A 21,498-nucleotide genomic window follows, 5' to 3' on the forward strand; every position below is an offset into this window, starting at 1 on the left:
AACAGCATAGCTCTACTCGTAGAAAAGGCAAACATGAGCAATTTAATCCTCCAGCCAAGCCAGTGCAGCCAAGACCACAGAATTCATATGATCATAATTAAGTAGCTCAGCACAGTCACTCAGCTGGAGAGCACTTCTGAGGTCATTTGCCTCCTTGCTATACTAGCTAATAACTCCTTGATTTTAACAGAAACACAAAGTTCCTAGATAGGAACTTGTTGTCAAGATGAGAACAAAACAGAACCAAAAAAACCCTATAAGCACAAGGTGTACTTTTACTTGAGAGGAGAGAAAGAGAGACAGCAAAAGATTCTACACAATATTAAAGTAAGGTGGACAAGGCCAAAATAATAATCAGATGCTTCCAGTCTCCAAAGCTCTAGCATAATCCCTCTCTGACACATTCTCACTGCTCTCCCTAGAACATCCACCTCCACAGATATTTGCCCTTTGTGCACAAGGTATCAATAGTCACTCGCAAATTCTGCTCTTAAGAAGCTTGATGACACATCAAACCTCACCAGCTCTTAATCATAAAGCAACCTGTAGCCTTTATGTGATTTTGTTAATTATGTTTTGGAGTATGAAGATGAGGTGACAAGCTGGACTTGCTCAGCTTACATTTTTGAAAGTTTATCAAACTCTTCCATGAAATCTCTTTTCCCTGTATTCAGTAACTCTGGAAGAGAAGCTAAAGATTTGTCTAGTGAAAGCATTTTGTTTCAAATTTTAAGTACAAAATGACAAATAAAGTGTTTTATGAGAATTAAGCTTCCATCAAGAGAAGTTTTACAATGCTGGAAAAAGGCAGGCTGAGGAAACGGAAAAAGAGACACAGAGGTATCATCACATGGACATCCTGCAAATTACCTTATTTTCTCCACTGCAGCTGTGAGTTACAGAAACCAGATGAAGAAACGGGAGAATGAGGTGTATTTCTGGTCATTACTAGTTACATTTTGAAGGTCAACGCTGTAATCTGCAATGCCATTCAACTTGCACAGCAGTTCAGCGCTAAATCTTGACAGACCTAAGGGACGGTTGCTAAAAATATCCCCATGTTTGCAATGCATTACGTAATTTTATACTCACTGCACTTCAGCATATTCAGTTTCTTAAGCAAACAAACATTGAAGGAAATGAAAGGTAGTGAATTTCCTGCAGCTTTGTTACTTTTCATGGAATGTAAATAAAGGAAATGTGAGAAAAGACTTTCATTATTCCCACTCACCCCTTCATTTTCAAAACAAAGAAAAGTCATGACTTGCACAGCACCGAGCAAAGATCAGAGCAGAGCATTTAGCAGGAAAACAGTCCTCTCAGTTCCAGCGCCACCCCTCTTCCCGGCCCAAACCATATTTCATTCCGTAAGGCAATTATCAAAAGCCTCATGATGTTCTCATTTTCTACTCTTCTGCAAGCACTGAAAGCGACCAAATGTTTAAGACAAACACACATACTGCTATCCTGTTATCATCCTTAGAACCTTAGGTCAATATTTCAGTTGCATTTGTTGTTACAAGTCTGACAGTTAAAACTATGGCTGCTTTCATCTTCAGCCCCACCCAGCTGCTCCCCACTCCCATTCTACCGGCTCCCATGAAGAAAATTAACCTCAGCCCAGCCAAGACTGTGGGGTTTTGTCACAAAACAGAATGAATTTTTGGAAGAGTCTATAAAAGGAACAAAGACCCAAGGCAGTGGTGATTATTATGGTTCACTAATACAAAGAAGATCAGGAAAGGCAGTAAGTTAGTTTCAGAAAAAGCAAGCACTGCTCTTTTACAAAAACACCACTGAAACCAAAGAAACAAACCTCATTCAAGCTCACAAGTAAGAGTAACAGAAACCATGTGTCTTTTTTCATAACATGCTAAATTTTGCTCATACATTCAAGAGTCACGACCCCAGCTAACAGGTTTTCAGGGACTCCTGAGACTGACCCCTTACCCTTTCCTCCCCAACACCACTGTCTTTTGGGGTCGCAGACCAGGTGCAAAATCTTGCTGAAATAAAAATACCTGCCCATTGGACAAGAAATAGGGCCACTTACATATCCCAGATTAAACACACAGATTGATTGAAATACTGTATCAGTGGCACATTGTCTTTCTAAGCACTAATTTCCTTCCCCCATCTACTCCCCAACATTAGAACTGAGAATGCAAAACTTTAAATCAAGACCAGTGCATGTACACCATCCAAAACAACAAATGGACTACATAAGTGCTCCCACAAGTCTGGATCCAGGCTGTAAACTGCCAGCATGGGAGATGCAGGTCAGTAATCCACACTGTCACTAGAATCTCTTCTTGGCCAGCTGCCTGCCAGAGAACTCATAATTCACTTGCTGAATGGCAAACAGTGACCATGTAATGGTTGAGCAGCATGAGTCACATCCAGCAGTCACATCCAGGAAGAAAGCACAGGAGCACCTAATACCAGGTGGATGTGGCAGCAAGAGGATGAAACAAATTGTTTTAAACAAAGAGAAAGAGTAAAATAGAGAGAGATATGCTGAAACCATCCCCCCCAAAAAAAACCCTCAGAGACAACTATTCCTCTCTCCCCACTCCTTACTTCTGTTCAGGGGATCTGCTGTGCATGTATCAGCTTTCCGAGCCACTCTCTCCTAGCAGAAAGAAACTAATAGAAAACATGAACAAAATTAAGAGACGGGAGAAGACGTAAATGATGACATCATAAACATTTCTTCACAATAGAGAAGGTGAAATGCATTCCAAGACCCAAGATTCTGAAAGTGGATGAATTACCTGCAAAGCTAAGTGGATTGAAAGTCTCTAAAGCATTGTTTGTTTGGTGATGATCACACCACAGTTACTGCTTTTATTACTTCTTGAGCACATGTAAGGTAAAATGAGTGAGCATGTTGTTTTATTTAAGAGATTATAAACGGCATACTTCTCAAGAACTATGTCAGATGCTAATCTAGAGATACCAAAAAAAAATAAAAAATAGTAGAACTACCACTTTCATCCCCAAATGTTCTCCTTCCCACATGTCCATGACTATAGAAAAAATTCACAAACTGCTCTCAAAAGCTGGCACCAACATGATTAACACTGGGGCACAAGCAAGAAGAGACAGAATCAGACATGAACTGGTTATTACACAGGACCCTGCTCCTCACTGACTTCTGACTTTCCAGCTGTAATCTCCAGAAATATTGATCACTTTTAAAAGGACAATGAAAAATATAAGAGGAATTTTAGTGGGCTGACTCTGACTGGATGCCAGGTTCCCACCCAAGCAACTCCATCACTGCCCTCCCCAGCTGGACAGGGGAGAGAAAATATAATGAAGGGTTCATGGTTTGAGATATGGACAGAGAGAGATCACTCTCCAGATACTGCCACAGGCAAAACTGACTCAAATTAGAGAGACTAATTGAATTTGTTATTGCCAAAACCAGAGCAGGGTAATGAGAAGTAAAATAAGCCCTAAACACCTTTCCCCCCCTCCTCCCTCCTCCCACCCAGAGACACAGGGAGGCAGGGAATGTGGGTTATGGTCAGTTCATCACACGTCGTTCCTGCCACAGCTTAGGGAAAGGAGTCACATCCTGCTTCAATGTGGGTCCTCCACAAGGATGCCAGCCCTCCCAGGAAACCTGCTCCTCTGTTCACGAGTCCACAGATACCTGCCAGGAACCTGCTCCAGCACAGGCCTCCCACAGGCTCACAGCCTCCTCTCAGGCATCCCCCTGCTCCAGTGTGAGTGTCCTCCATGGATCTCTGCGCCCCCATGGACCTCCATGAGCTGCAGGGGCATAGGTGCTTCTCCACAGTCTGCACTATGGGTTTCAGGGGAATCTGAGCTCAGGCACCTGGAACACCTCCTCCTTGTCCTTCTTCGCTGACCTTGGTGTCTGCAGAGTAGTTCCTCTCACATATTCTCACCCCACTCTTCTCTGGAAGCAATAACATCTGCAAAACAACTCTTTTCCTTGTTCTTAAATTTGTTATCATAGAGGGGTTGTCACCACTTCCGACTAGCCCAGATTTGGCATGGGGAACTTCTGTCTTGAAGCCAGCTGGCATTGGCTCTGCTGGATGTGGGGGAAGCTTCTGGCAGCTTCACACAGAAGCCACTGCTGTAGCCCCTCCTGCAACCAAAACCTGGCCATGCAAACCCAATTTGCATTTCTTCCAAAAAGAAATACTCCTTCAGAAGTCCCAACCAATCTCTTCTTTCCAGCAAAGTCTGTGCTGATAGCAAGTCACCAAGTTCTACATAGCCTGTAAGGCATGACTTAATGATATAATGCATTCCAAGAAACTCTGGCAAGCCCAAGTTTTTTCAAAGCAGTATGTGACTGGCAACTGCTGTCTAGCCTCTTATTTTATCCTCTGATATGTAGATAATCCTCATGAGCATTAAACTGCTCCAATCAAACATTTTTTTTCAAAGCTCATTTTCTTGTGTCTGTTGAGTTACCTTTTATAGCTCATATTTCAGCCTCTAAAATCACAACAAGCCAAGAAGAGAGCCTTGTTCAGTGTATAGTGCTGGCCTTAGGGGAGAGTTTGCCATCCTGAAAATGCTGAAGTGAATATAGCCCAGCTGAATAGCAAACAACTGTTTGCTGGCAGACAACATTAAGGTCTCTAAAGCTATTTTCCATGTGATCAATTCACCAATTAAAACACAAGCACATCAATTTCTCTTATCTAATTAATTATTTATAAGTCAGCCACCCAGCCTCCTTAAGCACTTAGTAATACCCAATTTTCACAACTCATATTCAGAGACAAATACCATCATACTAGACGGATCACAAGAGGCCAGTTACCAACAGGTTATGTGACTCTCTTTTCTCAAGAACTCATGGAACATCTACAGCAAAGCCTTGAACTGACTTAAGGCCATTTCCATCTTGATCCACTTTAATCTTTGTTATTATCTCCCACCCTTGCCCAATACTCTGATCATAAGTTAAAAGTACCGAAAAATCACACACATATTCCTATCTCAAGGCAGAGCTGACAAGACTTTGTGGGAAACTCTGTGTTTGTTGGAGATCTATATTTCTTTAGGAAGTGAGATATTTAAATAATGACCCTTACTAGAATCAATATGCAAGGTCATTAACGAGGATTTTGATTCCTAAGTCCAATTAACATCAAAGGAAGTTGAACAGCAAAATAGTCTCATCTAGCTCCCTGAAGATATACCAAACAGACTTCTATCAAACTAATTAAAGAATTACATTCCAATCTGGATGGTCAGTCACTGGGACTCCCTTGAGGCAAAAGGTGCTCCCAAACACAGCAGGCATGTGCCATCTAAACTGCTACCAGATAACTGCTGGAAACAGCCCCTATGCAAATGCTACAGCTGATGTCCCCAGTTAATTGCACAGATATCAGGGAACTGTAATGAGGTCTGCCTCATGTTCAGTAACACCAGTCCAACTAAGATGAAACCATGGATAGGTCAGGGACATGACAGGACACAGTCTACCCCAATATCACAGTGGAAATAAGTATGTAGCTGATATAATACATGTCAAAAACCCCTTGAACTCAAATGCTCATAGTCTGAGGAAAAGAAGAGACAGCTTGTCTTCCCCATTATCACACTAGGACCACAATTTTATAAAAGACAACTTTACAAAGAACCTCTACTCATCTAGAACTGGGGTCTCAGAAGCAGATAATGGCTTTTTATTTTGTAAGAAAGAAGTGAGTATAGAGTTTACATGTTCTCATTCTTATGAGCAGCCTTCATTCTTCCGTTCTAGAAAGAAAAGAACATAAGTGTGAAGTGTAGATTAAGGTTCCAACTGGATGAGCAGCCAGAGGCTGATCTGTGTTACAGCAGCTGATACAATCTGCACCTGATGTAAGATTAAAGCAGAAAAGAGGCACGGCCAAGACATGTCCATCCTGCATCTTGGCTGTGTTTCTGGTCACAGCCATTGCTCTACTTTCCAGGCTATTCTTTTACAGCATTAGGAACCAAGCCATCACAGTGCTGCTTTTTAACAAATACCAAGCGAAGAACTTTTATCTAATTTGCACATCATGCAGGCAAACTCCAGCCCAAGATGTGGCCCAGTGTGCTGATCTGGAGCCTGGCAGTAGCTTGTCATCAGAGAGTGAAGGGTATGCTTAGCAACATCTCCCACACTATCTAAGGCCGTGTGGCTGAGCCTCACCAAGGACCCCACAACAAAAGCTTTTGTCCAAATCCTCTTGTGTTCCTTTCATTTTCCAAAACATCCAGTAATAATGTGCATTGCTGACAAGTCTAACATTAAGAGCTTATTTAATCATTGCTACTCGTGCAAAGGTATTAACTTTACTTAAAAAAGGGGGATTTACAGTGGAAAAAATACTCCAACTAAACAAACACATTATTAAGAACACTGGAGGAAGAAGAGAAAAAGGCCTCTCTGTAAAGCTGTAGTAGGCAAGGGGAAAAGGAAGAAATGTGGTAACAGCTAGCTAACCAATTCATAGGGAATGACAATAGCACTTAAAGGCACAGACCACACACCATATTAGAGGCTGATAAATGGGAAGGTGAAGAGCCAAGTTTTCTCCAGCCACAGTGTCAAGTAAACAAAATTCTAGTGGACCTATTGAGAATTAGTCATCCAGCTATTCCCATTCTGTGCTGGAAATGCATTGTGTCTGGCACTGGTCATGTCAGACCTGTGCTACATCCATCCCCCATTTGATCTGAGGCCTCTTGTGGACTGCAGCTGACAGGAATTTAGAGTGGCTAAAGAACTAAAGAACTGCTCCTATTCTTTCCCTGCTTGGTGACTGCTCTGGAAGAACTAGTTCTTCAATCCCTACCTTTCCTTGCAAAGCATATATGAAAGAATCATCAGGGCTTCTTGAGGTGATAAAAATACTCCCAGGAAAGTAATGTTGTAGCAAAACAAATGTTCTCCCCTATAGGCAGCTCACAGCGGATACCTGAGAGGTTCACAGGACAGGCCAAACATACAGCAGCATTCCTATATCCTCCTTTATAAGCTCAAATACTTCTGATTAAGGTACTTCTGAGTAAGAATGGTACCTGTGCATCTGATAGATTCCAATCAATTTCTTTCATGGATTTGTTGAGATGGTTTTTGCATGCATGCAATCTTTCAGCATCCATTACATTCTCTAAGAAGGCAAGCCTAAGCATTTTGTATCTCAACTATTAAGCTCTATGAAACAACATGCTTTTGTTTTAAACAGAGCACTTGCTAGTTTCATTTGATGACTCTTAATGGTTCTGTCAAAAAGAACAGTGAATAATTTTACCTATTTACCTACTCCATAACAATGACAATTTCCAAAATGAGATTTTAAATAGCTACACAAATCAGGGCCATGCCACCTCTCCCATTTTATATGTGTACAAATGGAGGTGGGAAGAAGGAAGAAGGCTCACTCAACATAATCTAGCAGGCTAAAGGAAGAAGTAGGCATAGAAACTGTATTTTTTTTTAGTTCCTAGTCAGCGTCCTATCTATATGATGATATAAATTTTTAGTTTCTGGAATATTTATTTTCAGTAACAAAATCTGATTTGATTTAAAAGAACACAAGCACACTGAGAAGAACTAAGCAGCATCCTTGCTTATTACTGAAAGATGGAATTTAGCAGAGAAACTCTTTAGCCCATAAGAGAGCCCTCCTTTCTAACCAATGACACCACTATACATACTCATGCCCATTTTAACACATTTCCATACATTTCATTCAAGGCCAAAGGCCAAGGACTCATCAGAAAATTATCTACTACTAGATATGTATATCTAAAAACTACAGAAATCACATAGATGCAGCCTGCTCCTCTACCTCACTTTTAATTCAAAATTTTTGCTTCAGTTTTACAAATACTCACAAGCTCTAAAGAAGTCAAGTTCAATGTTCTTACCTCAGCTGATATGGTGGTATCTTGATAGCAGCATCAGGAGAATCCAAGGTTTCTGTATAATTAAAGGAAACAACAGGGCTTTTAAAAGAAACCTCTGAGTTCAACCACAGTTAGCACATCTGGCTACAGCCTCCAAGCCAATGATCCTAAAGTTTACACCTATTCCACCTGACAGAACAACAACCACTGCTGCTCTGAGCTGCCAAAGCTTTGCATAAATCTGACAGGGCACTGCATGCCCAATGAGAAGACACCGAGTACCATTTTTCCCTTTCACTTATCAGCACTTCAGCAGCACATCCACTAAAACTGGAACAGTATAGAGGATACTGGCATGGCTGCTGTGCAAGACTAACATGCAATTAATGAAGCAACGCATGCAACATCAAGATGAAAGGCCAGTAATAAGACAGCAACAGGTCTGATCTACCACAGAATGTTGTAGCTATGCATAGATAAAACCCAAAAATTTAAAACAACTGAAAGTATCCCAGTTATGCTGATTTAAATTAAGGGTACTGATGATCAGTGTTCCAGGTTGGAAATGTCAAAAAACACTTCAAGACATGAAAAATCTCGGAAAATGGGTGGATGCTAAAATGTACCTAAGCTTGTACTCCCCTGAAAGATTAACTCGTTATACTGATCATTATATTGCAAGGATAAAAAACCTCATGTAATCCAGTAGAACAAAACTTCTAGCTTTTAAAATAGATTCCATAAGCCAGTGTAAGAGCTGTACGGCATGGTTTTTACGATGATTTAAAGGAGGGAGGGGGCCTTTAAAGAAAAAGACAGCACCTCGAAAACATACACGGAAACTGACAGCTACCGATATCCGTATATGTGCCTCGCAAGAGCCACGAAGCAGATGCGGGCGGTGGGGAAGGCGAGGGCGGGGATGCTCTCCGGGACTGGCAGCAGGTGCCACGGCGCCTTCCAGCAGCGCGGAGCTCCCGGGCATTTTGAACGGCCCAGGAGCTCCGCTCTCTTCCCAGCCGCTGGAGGCTCGGCTAAGCAGGCTCTCCTTAGCGCGGAACAAGTTTGTTGAGGTCTCCCTGCCCCCTGCTTCAGAGACCCGCTCCATCGGCGGCTCCTGCCCCGCTCCGCTCCCCCGCCCGCGCCCCTTACCGATGGCCCAGGTGCAGCTCTCCTTGATGGCCCTGTGCTTGCTCCCCGACGCCTCCTTCTGCAGCTTTCGCAGGATTTCTTCCATCTTGCCTCCCCCGGGATATTCGCCTAGCCGCGGGGGAGGAGGAGAGGCGGTGAGGAAGAGGAGGAGGAGGCAGGAGGAGGGCGGCGCGGGCGGCGGAGCGGTGCCGGGGCTGTCCCCGCCGCGGCAGTGCCTAGGCGGGAGCGGAGCGCGGCACCCCGCTGCCGCCCCGCTGCCGCTGATGAATCACGCCGAGCTCCATGGCGGGGACACGTCAGTTGTTGCCGCTGCGGAGTCCCTCCTCCTCCTCCTCCTCCTCCTCTCCCACCCCGGGCCGGCCCCGCTGGCGCAGCGGGGTTGGGGCGGGCCTGGCCGTGCCCGCGGGCGCGCAGGGACTCCCTCCCGGCGCTGGGGTTGGCCGAGGCGCGGAGCGGAGCGGAGCCGGCGCCGCCGGAGCCGGGCCCTGCGGCGGCAGCGGCGGCCCCGCGGGAGGCGGGCGGGCGGGTCGCCATGGCGACCGGCGGGCGGGGGGCGCCGGCAGCCCCGGCCTGCCTGCCCCGGGCGGCGGGAGGCGGGCGCTGGCTGTGCGCTCGGGCCCCGCCGCTCCGGCCGGGGCTGCGGCTGCCGCCGCTGAGCGCTGCCCGGGCCTGTGGGCAGGTTCCCGCTGCCCGGCGGCGCTGCCGCAGCGCGGCCCCGCTGTCCCGCAGCGCCCTGCGGAGCCGCTCCCGCAGCGGGCCGGACGCAGGGAGCCAGGCCGGCGCACCGGCGGGAGTGCCGGCCCTCGGTATGCTCTGCTGCAACCAGTGCGGTCAGATTAGTGGCTGATGTGAGATCTGTGCCTTTCTCCTTAGCTGGCAAGTGCAGAAGGACTTCAGCTACCTGTGTGTGCCTTCACAGGAACGCACACCTTAATGTCCCCAGCAAGCCAGCCTCCCGGAGAAAGAGCAGCCACTCCACTAGCTCAGATGTTCCTCCTCACACCCGGAACGCTTCCTCCCCACCAAACCTCCTACCTTCTTCTGTTTGCTGTTTCCCTGCCTTATCTCTAGTTTATATCCTAGTTGCCCTTTCTGTGACTGCATCACTTAATTGAGTGTTACAACGTCCTTGTCTTCTTGCAGAATCTCTCTTAAAAGAGACAAGAAAACAAGCAGACAATGAAAAGAAAAAGACAGCAGATAAGAAAGGCATTCCAGGTAGCAGCTGGCAGTATTAGCGGTTATGTCTCCTACTGCTAATTGGAAGAGTACCAATAGTGAATTACCAGGCAGGATATTGGCACCTGGTGAATCAGCCATAGCATTTCCCATAGGATATTGGGCTTTCAAAGGCTGTCCCTTGTCCAAATACTTACAAGGGCTCATCCTGTGTTCAGACATATAATGAATGCATAATCCATAGTTGCCTTTTAAAGCCAGAATGTAAAAGTCCTGTCAGAAAAGAAAAGGATTTAGAATAATGTCAGAAAGGTCTAGAGGTTCATAGATTATTGCTGGAGGTGAAGAGGTGTAGCCTATTGCTACAATACTAAGCATTTACAAAACCAACCAACCAAATAAAAAGCCCAACAACAACAACCAACCAATAAACAAATAAAAAACCCCACCCTAACAAAGAACTCCAACCTTTAACAGAAATACCATTTAGTTTCCAGTTCCAGGCCTTAAAGCAACCTTTAAGAAACTGAAAGTAGTTTCCTGAAGTTTCTTATCTCTGACCATGTTCTGCCACCTTACTTGGAATGAAAAATGTAGCAATAGCTAGTGGCTGGGATTGTCAGGGCACTATGATGTTGTAAGTCAAGGCTCGAGTTGAAGTGATGATAAATTGTTTCCCACCAATTGTGCTTCCTCTTTATTCTGCATTGTGCTTAGTGGAAACAAGCATGAGGGTCAATTTCTGGTTTTTCAAGGCTTTTTGTTTTCCTAGGGGCAGAACAACAAAAAGAACTATGATGGTGATTTATGTATTTTTAGTCTAGAAATTACATACCCAAGTTCATTTGGACCTCTGAAACACTAAAAGATAAATATGTATCTGTAAGTAGTAAATAATTAATTGCATGTTTTCAGGGAACCACTGATGAAACTGAATTAATTTTTAATTTCAGATTATTTCTAGCTATATGCATCATGAATTTACTGGTTAATTTCTCTGTAGTGTCTACAGGAAGGCTACAGCAGAAAATGCAGCTGGCATTTTCATCAGAGCTATGGTGTTTTTCATAGATGCTCGATGTCACCGAACCAAGATTTGTATTCATTTCTGTTTCACTCGCTGTCCAATGTGTTCAAGCAAAATAGACTCTGTATTAAAAAACACTTTCTCTCTGTAGTAATGTCATCAGCTTGTGAGAAAGAAAGGTCATGTTCAGACTCCTTAGAGCATCTTAAGGCCTGCCAGTAAGATTTTGCAGAAGGAGAAACAAGTAAGCCATGATGACTCTTCCCAAATGCGTATGTCAGAACAGCATGAGTCAGCTTGCTGAAACTTTTCACTTGAGGCCCTCCATTTCCAGATGGACAGGAGTCCATCAGTCCTTGGGTCTGTTGCCTGTATACTCACATAAATACACAGTAACCATGTCCTGCTGGAAGTCACTCCCTGCACAAGCTTTGCTTAGGGAGGAGGTTATATTTAATCATGTGCTCTGGATGCTCTTGCAAGGCAAGCATCCTAAAATGTCACAATATCTGGAAGTCCAGCTACAGAATAGGGATGATGATGATGAAGGTTCCTCTCTTCTGCCATGAAGAGAAAATGAAGCCTTCTATGGTCATCCTTACAGCTCATAAATCCTCCTTGCTTTGTCCTGGCTGTGCAAAGCAGCCTTCTGCAGTGGTAGAGGCTACCTAGGAGTCAGTGCTCTTCATCCCCTGCGCAGCTGAAGCCAGGTCCAACTGGGAGCCATAAAACTCCTATGCAGATCTGGTATCTGCATGATGCAGTGGTCATATATCACTAAGAAGCAGGGGCAGATGTGCAGTGTGCTTTTGTAGCTCTCGCCTGGCAGTGCCAGTGCTTCTGATCTTTTGCATTATGTGAAAACTGATTGTATCCCTACGATACATTCACAGCTCTGAGCAAGCCAGGGAGTGTGCAAGCAAAGCCAAGCTACTCAAGATACCTGGAGTAATAGAGCTGATTTAGTACAATTCTGTGTCCAGGCTGGTAAGCAGCCTTTGCTTGACCTCAAAGGTCTCCATGCTACTATGTCTCTGTGCCTTTTAGTAGCCAAGGAAGGCAATGTGCTCTTATTTTTAATCTTTTCTGATAGCATAAGCCATGCTGCTTGTGCACACACCTGCCCTGTAATTCTAGTCATTGAGAACATAAGAAAGAATTAAAAAGTATAGTTGAAAAGTGTGAAACAGGCATGCTAGACAGTGAGATAATCACATATATTTTCTATTAGTCATTATCACTCATGTATTACCTGTGCTTTGGCCATTTTAACAATATTCTTGATCTCATTGTATACTGCAGATGCTGGAAAGTGTGGACCAAAGAAATAGGCTGTGTCCCATTCTAGTTCTAGTTCTAGTTCTAGTTCTAGTTCTAGTTCTAGTTCTAGTTCTAGTTCTAGTTCTAGTTCTAGTTCTAGTTCTGTAGGAACTTCTTACAAATTTAGTTACAAAATGCTAAGGAATTCCCTCTAATGACAGGAAAACCACTTGGTTCCATGGTTCAAAAATTATGCCTAGCCAGATTTTTCAAAATTACTCTTCCCAGAAGCACTCCTACAACTGGACTGACCAGCAATCAGAAGCTTGGGCTCTGTTTTGCTCAGGAAGCTCTGTACATGTGACTCCCCTTATGAAGGATAAATTGCAAAAAAATTTGAAGTGAAGGGAGCTGTATCTAGACCGTGGGCTCATCATCACCTTGTGACACCTGATAGCAGATGGAGGTACCCTTTCTTCTCTCTCCCAGTGGGCATCAGGACCCAGACAAGCAAGATCCTTGTCAGGATTTTGGTTATGGCTGTCTAGACAGTAAGCACACCCCTGATGGTGGGGTGGCATCTGTCGTTGTTTGCCTGATTACACAGCAAGTAACCAGAGGCTAGAGCTGGGGGCTCAGTGAAGTCTTTCCTGAGCTGCTGCTGCTTTCTGCACCCTTCAAAGTATGACCTTTCTGAGCACAGCAAAGCACATTAAGTATCAATGCTGCTCCATGCAGGATTACAGAGTTCGGGAGAAAAAGTATCTAGAGTGGTAGCTGTAAATAAAGCCAGCATATATTCAGAACTGTCTTTTCAGTACAGCCTCACAGCATTTATTCTGTGAAGAACAGTTGAAACAAATGTAAAATCTTCAGATCCATGCCAGGGAAGAAATATGAGACAGGACTTTGGGACTTCATTGAAGATATATTTTCTGCAAAGAGAGACAAAAAATAAAAATCACCATGACTGTCTTCAATTTACATTAATCTTTTTCATTGCCAAGGTAGTAGAAGAAGACATCAGGAACACAGAACAGCTATTCTGGGCCACATCAAGGTCATTTTTATGTAGCAGTTGTATTTGTTACAGAAGTTAGTTGGGCATTCTTAAAGAAAGGGCAGAAAAAGTAAAATGACCTTCCCTATGCTGAACTCTCCCAGTTTCTGTTAAATTGCAGACTAGGCACTTCCTGAGACAGTGGTTTTATCTTCATAAATAATATCTGGTGGATTTTTCTTCTGGGAATGTACCTAATTCCTTTTGAAACATTTTTATGCTTGTGACCTGCACAACTACCCTCTGGCAGTAAGTTCCACAGCCAAGTTGTGTGCAAACAAAAGAAAGTTCTTTTTTGACCAGTTTTATCCTCTTTTTCACAAGTTTTTGAAGCTACCTACCTTTTGTGCTTTGAGAAGCACTTAATAAGAGTCCCCTATTTTCTCCCCATAATTCATGGTTCTTTATGCATTGAACATGTTCTTCCTCAGCTGTTTTTATTCCAGTCTACAGTGGACTATTCTATTTAATTTTTCTCCCAAAATGATCTTTGGTCATTCTGATTGCCCTTCTCTGTACTAATTCTAGTTCTTCTCTACCTTGAAATACAAGAGTTTGTGAAGATGAGTGAGTACATGGGAAAAGGCACCATGAAGATTTGTACTGTAAAAGCTCTCTTGGTTCCATCAGACTCCACTGGAAAGGCTTCAAGGGACAAGAAAATTACAAGTAACTGTGAAGTTAACCTTAATATCACAAGAGTTTCAATTCAGTCAGAAAACTAAACTTTAGAGGACTCATTCTGTCCCACTATTCTCCCCTAATCCAGAGGATTCCCCGAGTATTAAACTGGGGAAGGAAGCTTAAGAATGCAGTCTGTTCAAAAGCTGAATACAAAAAGATTGTATCATCTGGCCATCATATGTTTGGAACATGTAAAATGGACAAACCTAAACTCTCTGAAGCTGTCTTTGAAAAGTGACTGAGCTGGTAACTTGTCATGTAGCTGTATGAAATGTAGGTCACTGAAAATTGCAAATGTATTATACATATTTGTGTTCATAACCTGCTTTGGAATCTGTTGTGGCCTCTCCTCATTATGAGGAAACAAGGACATCGTCACATTTGCAGCTGTCAGAGGCTTGTGTTACAAAGCCAAGAAAGGTCAGCAAGGTCTGACTAAATACATCTCTACTGGCCAGGAAATGGATTGTGATTTCACTGCCTGTTTAGTGTTAAGCATATAAATACATGAGTTGAAGTACTAGAAATACTCCTAGAAGAGCTAGATATTATACAAGCTTTCGACTCACTATGCTCTTTTTGAAATAGATAAAGAGATTTTCCCACTACTATTACAAATTTTAAGGTAGGAGCACTCCCTGACAAATCCCTGAATTTGTTAAGTATGGTGCTAAGTAAAGAGAAACACAAAGGGACGGGTAAAGTAGATGTTTAAATGTAGATTCTGTTATGCCACAAATAGATCAATCTGAAATGAGTTCCCTGGTTTCAGGGCAATACTCTCATGTTTACAATGCAATAGTGCCAAAATTCAATTCAAAGCCATCTTTTTATGCAGCCATATAAAACTCAATATAAACACAAGAAAAAAAATCTCCTTCTTCTCCAAGCTGCTCCCAAACTCTCTGAGATATTGTTTGACTCGGTTAATCAATGGTTCATATTTTTCCAGCTTTAAAGATCAACTTAAAAGATTTAAAACATAAAATATTCTGGAATAAGAGAGATAGTTAACTTCAGATCATAGTTTAGTTCCTGTTTATTATACCTTTTCCTCGCAATAATAAGTGGGAACTTCTTTCAAGGGAATTAAGTCCCAGTCTCCAAAAGCTCTTTCAAAGTGTATTAGGATATTTTACACCTCATTTGCTCTTGTCCCTGCAGACACTACTTTTCATCTCAAAGGTATCACAGAATCAATTAGGTTGGAAAAGACTATCAATTACCTCTACATCTCTTTCTGCCATCTGACTGGGCACAGGACTTGTTTTCTGACTTTGACACTTAAATTGCATATTAGCAGTAAAGTTAACCTGTAAGTAGACCTGTGGTATAGTCACACACTTGGAAGCTTTCTTGGAATGTTCTTCAAGAGGCCAGTTTGCTATAAACTGACTGATGAACTTGTATGTTGAGTGATGTCCTTTTATATTTCACTGTTAGTATTAATCAACATGAAATCAATGCTCAGATTGTTATTGGCATGTACTTTCTGGAGATATAATCAGAGGGAGTAGAGCATTCAGCTTCCACCTTGCTGGGAGTAGACAGTAATTACGTCTAAGTCACGATCTGAAAATCCAATGCTAAGTGATATTGAACCAGACAAAAGCTCTTATTACAGCAATAGTCACAAGCACCCAGCCTTGTGGACCTGAGGGAAAGCACCACTATCCAAATGTATAATTTTTGAAAACTTTTCATGCATTAAATGAAAAATCAAGCAGAAATATAGAATATTCCCAACATGTATTTTGAGGAGATATTTCAAGCAATGGAGTTCTAGAGTTCTGTGTTTAAATTTCAGTAGCTTCCAGATCAAATATACTACTCAGTCTATAAATGAAAAACCTTGGGGGAAAACAGATCTAATAACCACAGGTTCATCTGGTTTCTAGTAGTCAAACTGGACTGCTTCCTATCTTCAATGTACTATGGGGCAGGCAGAAAGAAAAATAAGAGATTGAAATTTTTTGGAGATTATTAAAATGATGGTCCTTTAAAGAACAAAGACTATTTTTAGGGATACAGCACAAATGGATTTTGATGGTTTGATCTTAAATATGCCTTGTACTCTTGCTTTCTATACTACTGTAAGTCTCACTGATTTCATTAGTAGATGGTTGGTCCTGAGCAACTCTTTTCCTTCATGTTTTATCAAAACAATTGCAACCAGCAGAACTGTGGTTTTGGGTCTTGCAGATTTGAAAAGAGAGCAGCTTTTCTACCATAGCCCTTGAGTTTTGCAATGTGGTCTCTCACATTTGATCTGTAAGAACTGATAAAAATGAATCACCTTATGTGTGTAAGCTGATCTGCTGAAATTTGTACACATTTGGACAAGTTTTTGACATGCAGCAAAAAGCATAAGCCAGATACATAAGCCAATCTTACATTTTACTTTAATTCTTCATGGCAACAAACAGGGATATCTTCTCAAATAAAGGTTATCAGATTGTATTAAATTTGGCACATTATCTGCTCTCTTTTGTCTTGAAATGGTGAAACTGATCTGATTGAAATGCAAAGCAATCACCCCTGCTCCCATCCAGATGGAAGATTTCAGCCCCAGTTAGTATTTGATAAAGTGGATGAGAATGAGATTGTACTGTGGCAGTTGCCAGGTAACCTTGAGGTAGTGCCACCTATAATGCCAGCCAACTTTATAGATGACATATGTATTACAGATACAATATTGATTTTATGCAGTTACATGTAATTAGTAATGAGAAAAGTGTTAATTTCATTTATCGTGCCTTTTCTGATCTTTGTAGTTGAAAACATTATCTTCTTAAATACCTAAATACCAAAGGGACTACTTTGAATAATTTCTTCATTTGGGAAAAAAACAATCCAGTTATTTCCAATGCCAAGGGTAAGCTGATCTTTACGGTGCAGAAGAACAGATCATCATTGACCCATTAATGAATAGTTATGTAGCTATCAGAGTAAGAGGATTTAGTCATGTTGCTTTAGCCATGATTTATAAGTACAAAGTATATGAAATATAAATATTTTTTAATTAAACTCCCAAATTTAATTTGTTTCCATTCAGCCTTGTGCAAGATATTTTAAGCTAATTTACTGTTATTGGTCATGGAATGAAGACACATCTTCCTACCAGCACTATAGGGAAAGGCTTTCCCTTCAAAACCAGAAGCAAAACCTTTAGCTACCATAACTCTTCCCAATACACAGGTTAACATACCTCACATATTCCATGCAGTTGTTGGATGCTTCAGTATATGTTCATACACTCTCTGAGGAGGGCAGCAGAAAGTCCTGTAATGTTTTCCTTCCTTTCTTGCTTCTTAAAGGCTCTTCCTGTAAATTGCAGTTAGCCACTGCAGTACTTGCAAAGCTGTGGGCACACCCCATTGTACCTTACTGCCTAAGATGCCAACAATATAAAAAGTTATTAAGGCTACTCTTTATATAAAGCTCACATAATTTAATATAAATACATTTGAACACTCTAGTGGAGTCAGGTCTGGTTCAAGAAAATTCCAGCTCAGCAGAAAACTTTTTGTGTTGTGTGCGAACAGTTTTCCTTGTGATTTGTGTCAGAATTATGAGAAAGAACATCTTCAGTGCAAGCTGCATTATTGGTGGAGTATATACAAGCAGCTAAATCACTTTTATCTCCTTGATGTTCTTGTGATTTGTTCTTTTTGTTTGGTTGGTGTGAGATTTTTCCATTTACAATTGGTGGCAGAGCAGATGGCAAAGGCTTAGCTTGGTCTAATATGTCCATAAACTAAGCAAAGCTGTCAGTGAGCCTTGTTTCCAGCTGGCCTATTCCACTTTGAGAAAGATTTTTCTTCCACTGGAATCAACCTCAAAAATATAATTTTAAGAAGAAATTAGTATCTCTACTAGGAGCAAAATTTAACAGTTCTGATGTTCTCTCCAAGTTCACTGTAGAACTTCTCCTTTAGGGGAGGAAGGCAATAATTTGGGATTCTCTCCTCCACAAGGCAGTGGTTTTTGGTGAAACTTGTAGGAATTCTTCAGTTTTGCTGTTTCTGCTCTTCTGTCATTAAAAGGTGTTTTAGGGAAGTAGGGAGTGGCAGGAAGCTGGCAAAATCATAGAGACATCAGTTCTGCGTGAGTTCATTAAGCAAGTCACATGATTAAGTGCAGTCTCATTAAGTTCTCTTCAAGTTTCAAAAACAATCAAACAAAAGAAGCAAACAAAATACCTTAGATTTTTGTACCCATTGGATTTGAGTTAATTCCTAAGTGTTTTCTGAAACTGTAACTTCAGAAGTTATTTCTGTGGTTATTTCTGCTGCCAGGTGTGCCCACTGTGTGCCAACACAAACAACCTTGCACAGATAGACAGCAAAGACAGGCTTTACCCCAAAACAATATTTGAACAGGAAGCACAGGTAAAACATACTTCAATGTTGCTTATTTCTTAGCTAAAGAAATTATGAAATGCACTGCTTAAAAGATTTCCAAAAGTCCACACACCAGGTCTGAGGCAGAGCTGTGAACACAAAACTTCTGAGCCACAGTTCAGTGCATTCACCACTGCTCAGTGCATTCACCACAGCTCATCCTTCCTTTCCAGAGGACTACCATGTAGGAAAATATTATTCAAAGCTGCTGACAAGTCCAGCTAGCTGTTTTTCTAACAAATGAAGGAGTGGCAGTTGGCAAAAGGTGATAATAGTACTGGGCAGCAAAGATTGTAACTGCCTGTGCCATACACTGTATTGAACATTTTATCTCTAAATGCTTCCTTAGAGAAGAACAAACAAGAATACAAAGGAAGTGGAAATCTGACACCTGCTTATAATTTATAATACTCATTATATTTTTGGGACAGCCATCTTTGACAAGGTGAGTTATTTTATTTATAGGCAGGAGCTGCTCATGATTTGCATGGTAATGCATTCACATCTGCAAAGCCTATAAATTAGCCTCCAGCTCATTACAGCAATGCCATTGTCCTACTTGCCAGTATGTAATCTGATCCCAAATGTTTCAGATGTCCACAAAATAAAACCAGCCTGAGGGAAGAACTTCACTGTTGCAGTATTAGCACACCAAAAAAATCTTCCTCCCCCTCAAAAAAAAAAAAAAAAAAAAAAAAAAAAAAAAAAAAGAAGAAAAGAAAATTACTGGATGGGAGAAAACTGCTAAGTATTTCAAAAAGATGAGCCCCAAAGCCTAACACACAAGAAACTGGAAACATGTTGCCATGTTTAAGGTGCTTATGCCAGTTTGGCCAAAAGAATGAATTTATTGCAGCTTTTTGAAGGGTTCCAAATAAAAGCAGCTTCATAGAAGATTAAGTCACTTACTTGGCTGTGCATTCTGATTTTATCCTAATGTGTCATACTTGAGCACTTGTATTATTATTACTGTTTCAAGTCTGGTTGTGCACAGTTCTCTGAAACAGAAGCTGATGTCCTTTATTTTGGTGAACCTTATAAAGACAATCCCGACTTCCAAGTAGTCAAGAGTTTACAATTATGTCAAGATTTTGCCCCTTCATTAAGCTAACAAAAAGATGAAATGCAGCATGGACAAAGAAGGCTTGTGGAGCACATATCCCCTTCCATCCAGATATGCAGATGTCTCCTATGTTAATTCACTTTGTCAAAGGTCACTGGATGGTCAAAGATTGCTGTACCCCAAGTTCAGCTTCTGAAACATCTGAGGATCAGCTTTGCTGTGGTGGGTATGAAGAAGAGGGCTCTCCACTAAACTTGGATAAATGCTGGTTCACTATTATATCTTCCATCTGGCGCATGAACATACCCGTCCTTAAAAAAGAGAAAACTGAAACCCTTACAGTCACAAGCCCTGCCTACATCATTGGAAAGGTCTTTAACAGGGTGACAATGCTGCTGTCAGCAAGATCTCACCCACTGCCCAGACTTGCTTCTGCATTACCCTACTGCTTACCTCCTCTGGCTTTTTCATCTCTTCCATCCAACCTCTCCACCTACTCTTCCTTGGCTGTAGAGTCCTTGAAAACCTCTCTTCTTTGCTGGCCGACTCTTATAGGTAAATGACTGCAAATGAGAAGAAGGCCTGAACTAAGGGAGCTTCAGCAAAAGCTTCAGAGTGGGAGGGGGCAAGGCACAGGTGACTGCACAAGTGGGATGTTGGATTCAGGATCCTGATATGCCTGCATGCAGGATGTGCACCAGTATATTAAATTTCTGTATTGAATTCTGGTTGATAATAATAACTGGTTATTTATTTATTTACTGTAGCTCTCTTGTTTGTCTCAGTAGGTGGGAGAGCAGCAGAAAAACAGGGCTCTGCATGAGTCATAACCCAGAAAAAGCTCTGCTGAGAATACAGCTCACACTCTTCTGCAGTGTAGCCCAGGTGATAAGCATCAGTGTTGCTATTCTCTCCATGTTGTTGGTCTCATATTGCTATGAATGATACTACTCACTGTAATGTAGTCTAATATTCACTGTGCTGTATTCAAATGGAGCTGTAGAGGCAGATATTTAGGGATGTCCCCATTTCATTTTCTTCTTTTCCATGCTAACATGAGAGAAAGGAAATGCAGCATAAAGAAAAATAAATACTTGTTTAGAACAAACATAGAAACATAAAACTAAAAGCTGCTACTTCTAAATCCAGGATTTTGACCTCACTTCTGTTCAGTTGTACTTTTGATCTTGCAAAGAATTGCACAAGGCTAAATCCAGCTATGGGCCCAGAGAGGGTTTATACATCTCTGCTGCATACCCCACTGCATGAGTGGGCAGTGCCCACTTATGAGCCACAGCCTGTCACGCCTGCAACAAGCAGCCAGCTGACGGGTCTTTCTTTTAAACATAGGATAGTCCTTGTGAACTCTGTGGGACCTTTCTAGCAAAGAGCTGGGCACAGACTGAGGGAACGAGAAGGCCTGGTGCTCTCCCTGAAATCTGCAGTTCTAGCACATGTTTAAAGGCAGCCTTCCTGCTCACAGAGGGAGTCAGGCTGCTCAGTGCTGAGTCTGGAATGAACTTCTCACACAGGGTCCCTGGAGTGGTCACTGCTGGATGTGGATGACTGCACACATCCAGGGTGCTCTGAATGTGCCAGGCTGGGGATGGCAGCTAGCACTGATCTGGGTACCTCTCACCCTGACATCTGTCTCACCCAGAAACTGAAGACTATTTGGAGCTGCTGAAGTGCCAACCATATCCAGCCCTGCATGTCCCACAGGGAGTGAGCAGGCTCTGGATGTCCTTGGAGCGGCCCTCTTAGGCTCAATTTCTGCACTGGTCAT

The 21,498-nt window shown here is 42.1% G+C and overlaps 1 protein-coding gene and 1 long non-coding RNA gene across 7 annotated transcripts in view; both read right to left on the minus strand.

Annotated features, from left to right (window-relative positions):
* ARFGEF3 (ARFGEF family member 3) overlaps nt 1-9,403 on the minus strand; it is a 95,858-nt gene extending 86,455 nt beyond the window's left edge. For 4 of the 6 annotated variants that reach the window (XM_063151461.1, XM_063151460.1, XM_063151459.1 and 1 more), the window contains exons 1-2: nt 9,037-9,402; nt 7,906-7,957 (exon numbers count right to left, since the gene is read on the minus strand). In XM_063151461.1, coding sequence (XP_063007531.1) covers nt 7,906-7,957; nt 9,037-9,121 — 137 coding nt within the window. In that variant the 5' untranslated portion in view covers nt 9,122-9,402. Of the gene's footprint in view, nt 1-7,905; nt 7,958-9,036 lie in introns of all 6 variants that reach the window. The other 2 variants (XM_063151458.1, XM_063151456.1) reach the window with 1 other exon arrangement.
* Nucleotides 9,404-13,372: 3,969 nt separating this feature from the next.
* On the minus strand, nt 13,373-20,361 carry LOC134416721 (uncharacterized). The gene is made up of 3 exons (XR_010027345.1): nt 20,166-20,361; nt 17,455-17,637; nt 13,373-13,437 (listed from the first exon to the last, which is right to left on the minus strand). It is a non-coding gene; the product is annotated as an uncharacterized LOC134416721 (long non-coding RNA).
* Between the last annotated feature and the right edge of the window lie 1,137 nt (nt 20,362-21,498).

Source organism: Melospiza melodia, chromosome 3 (genome assembly GCF_035770615.1).
Source record: "Melospiza melodia melodia isolate bMelMel2 chromosome 3, bMelMel2.pri, whole genome shotgun sequence".
Lineage (NCBI taxonomy): Eukaryota > Metazoa > Chordata > Aves > Passeriformes > Passerellidae > Melospiza > Melospiza melodia.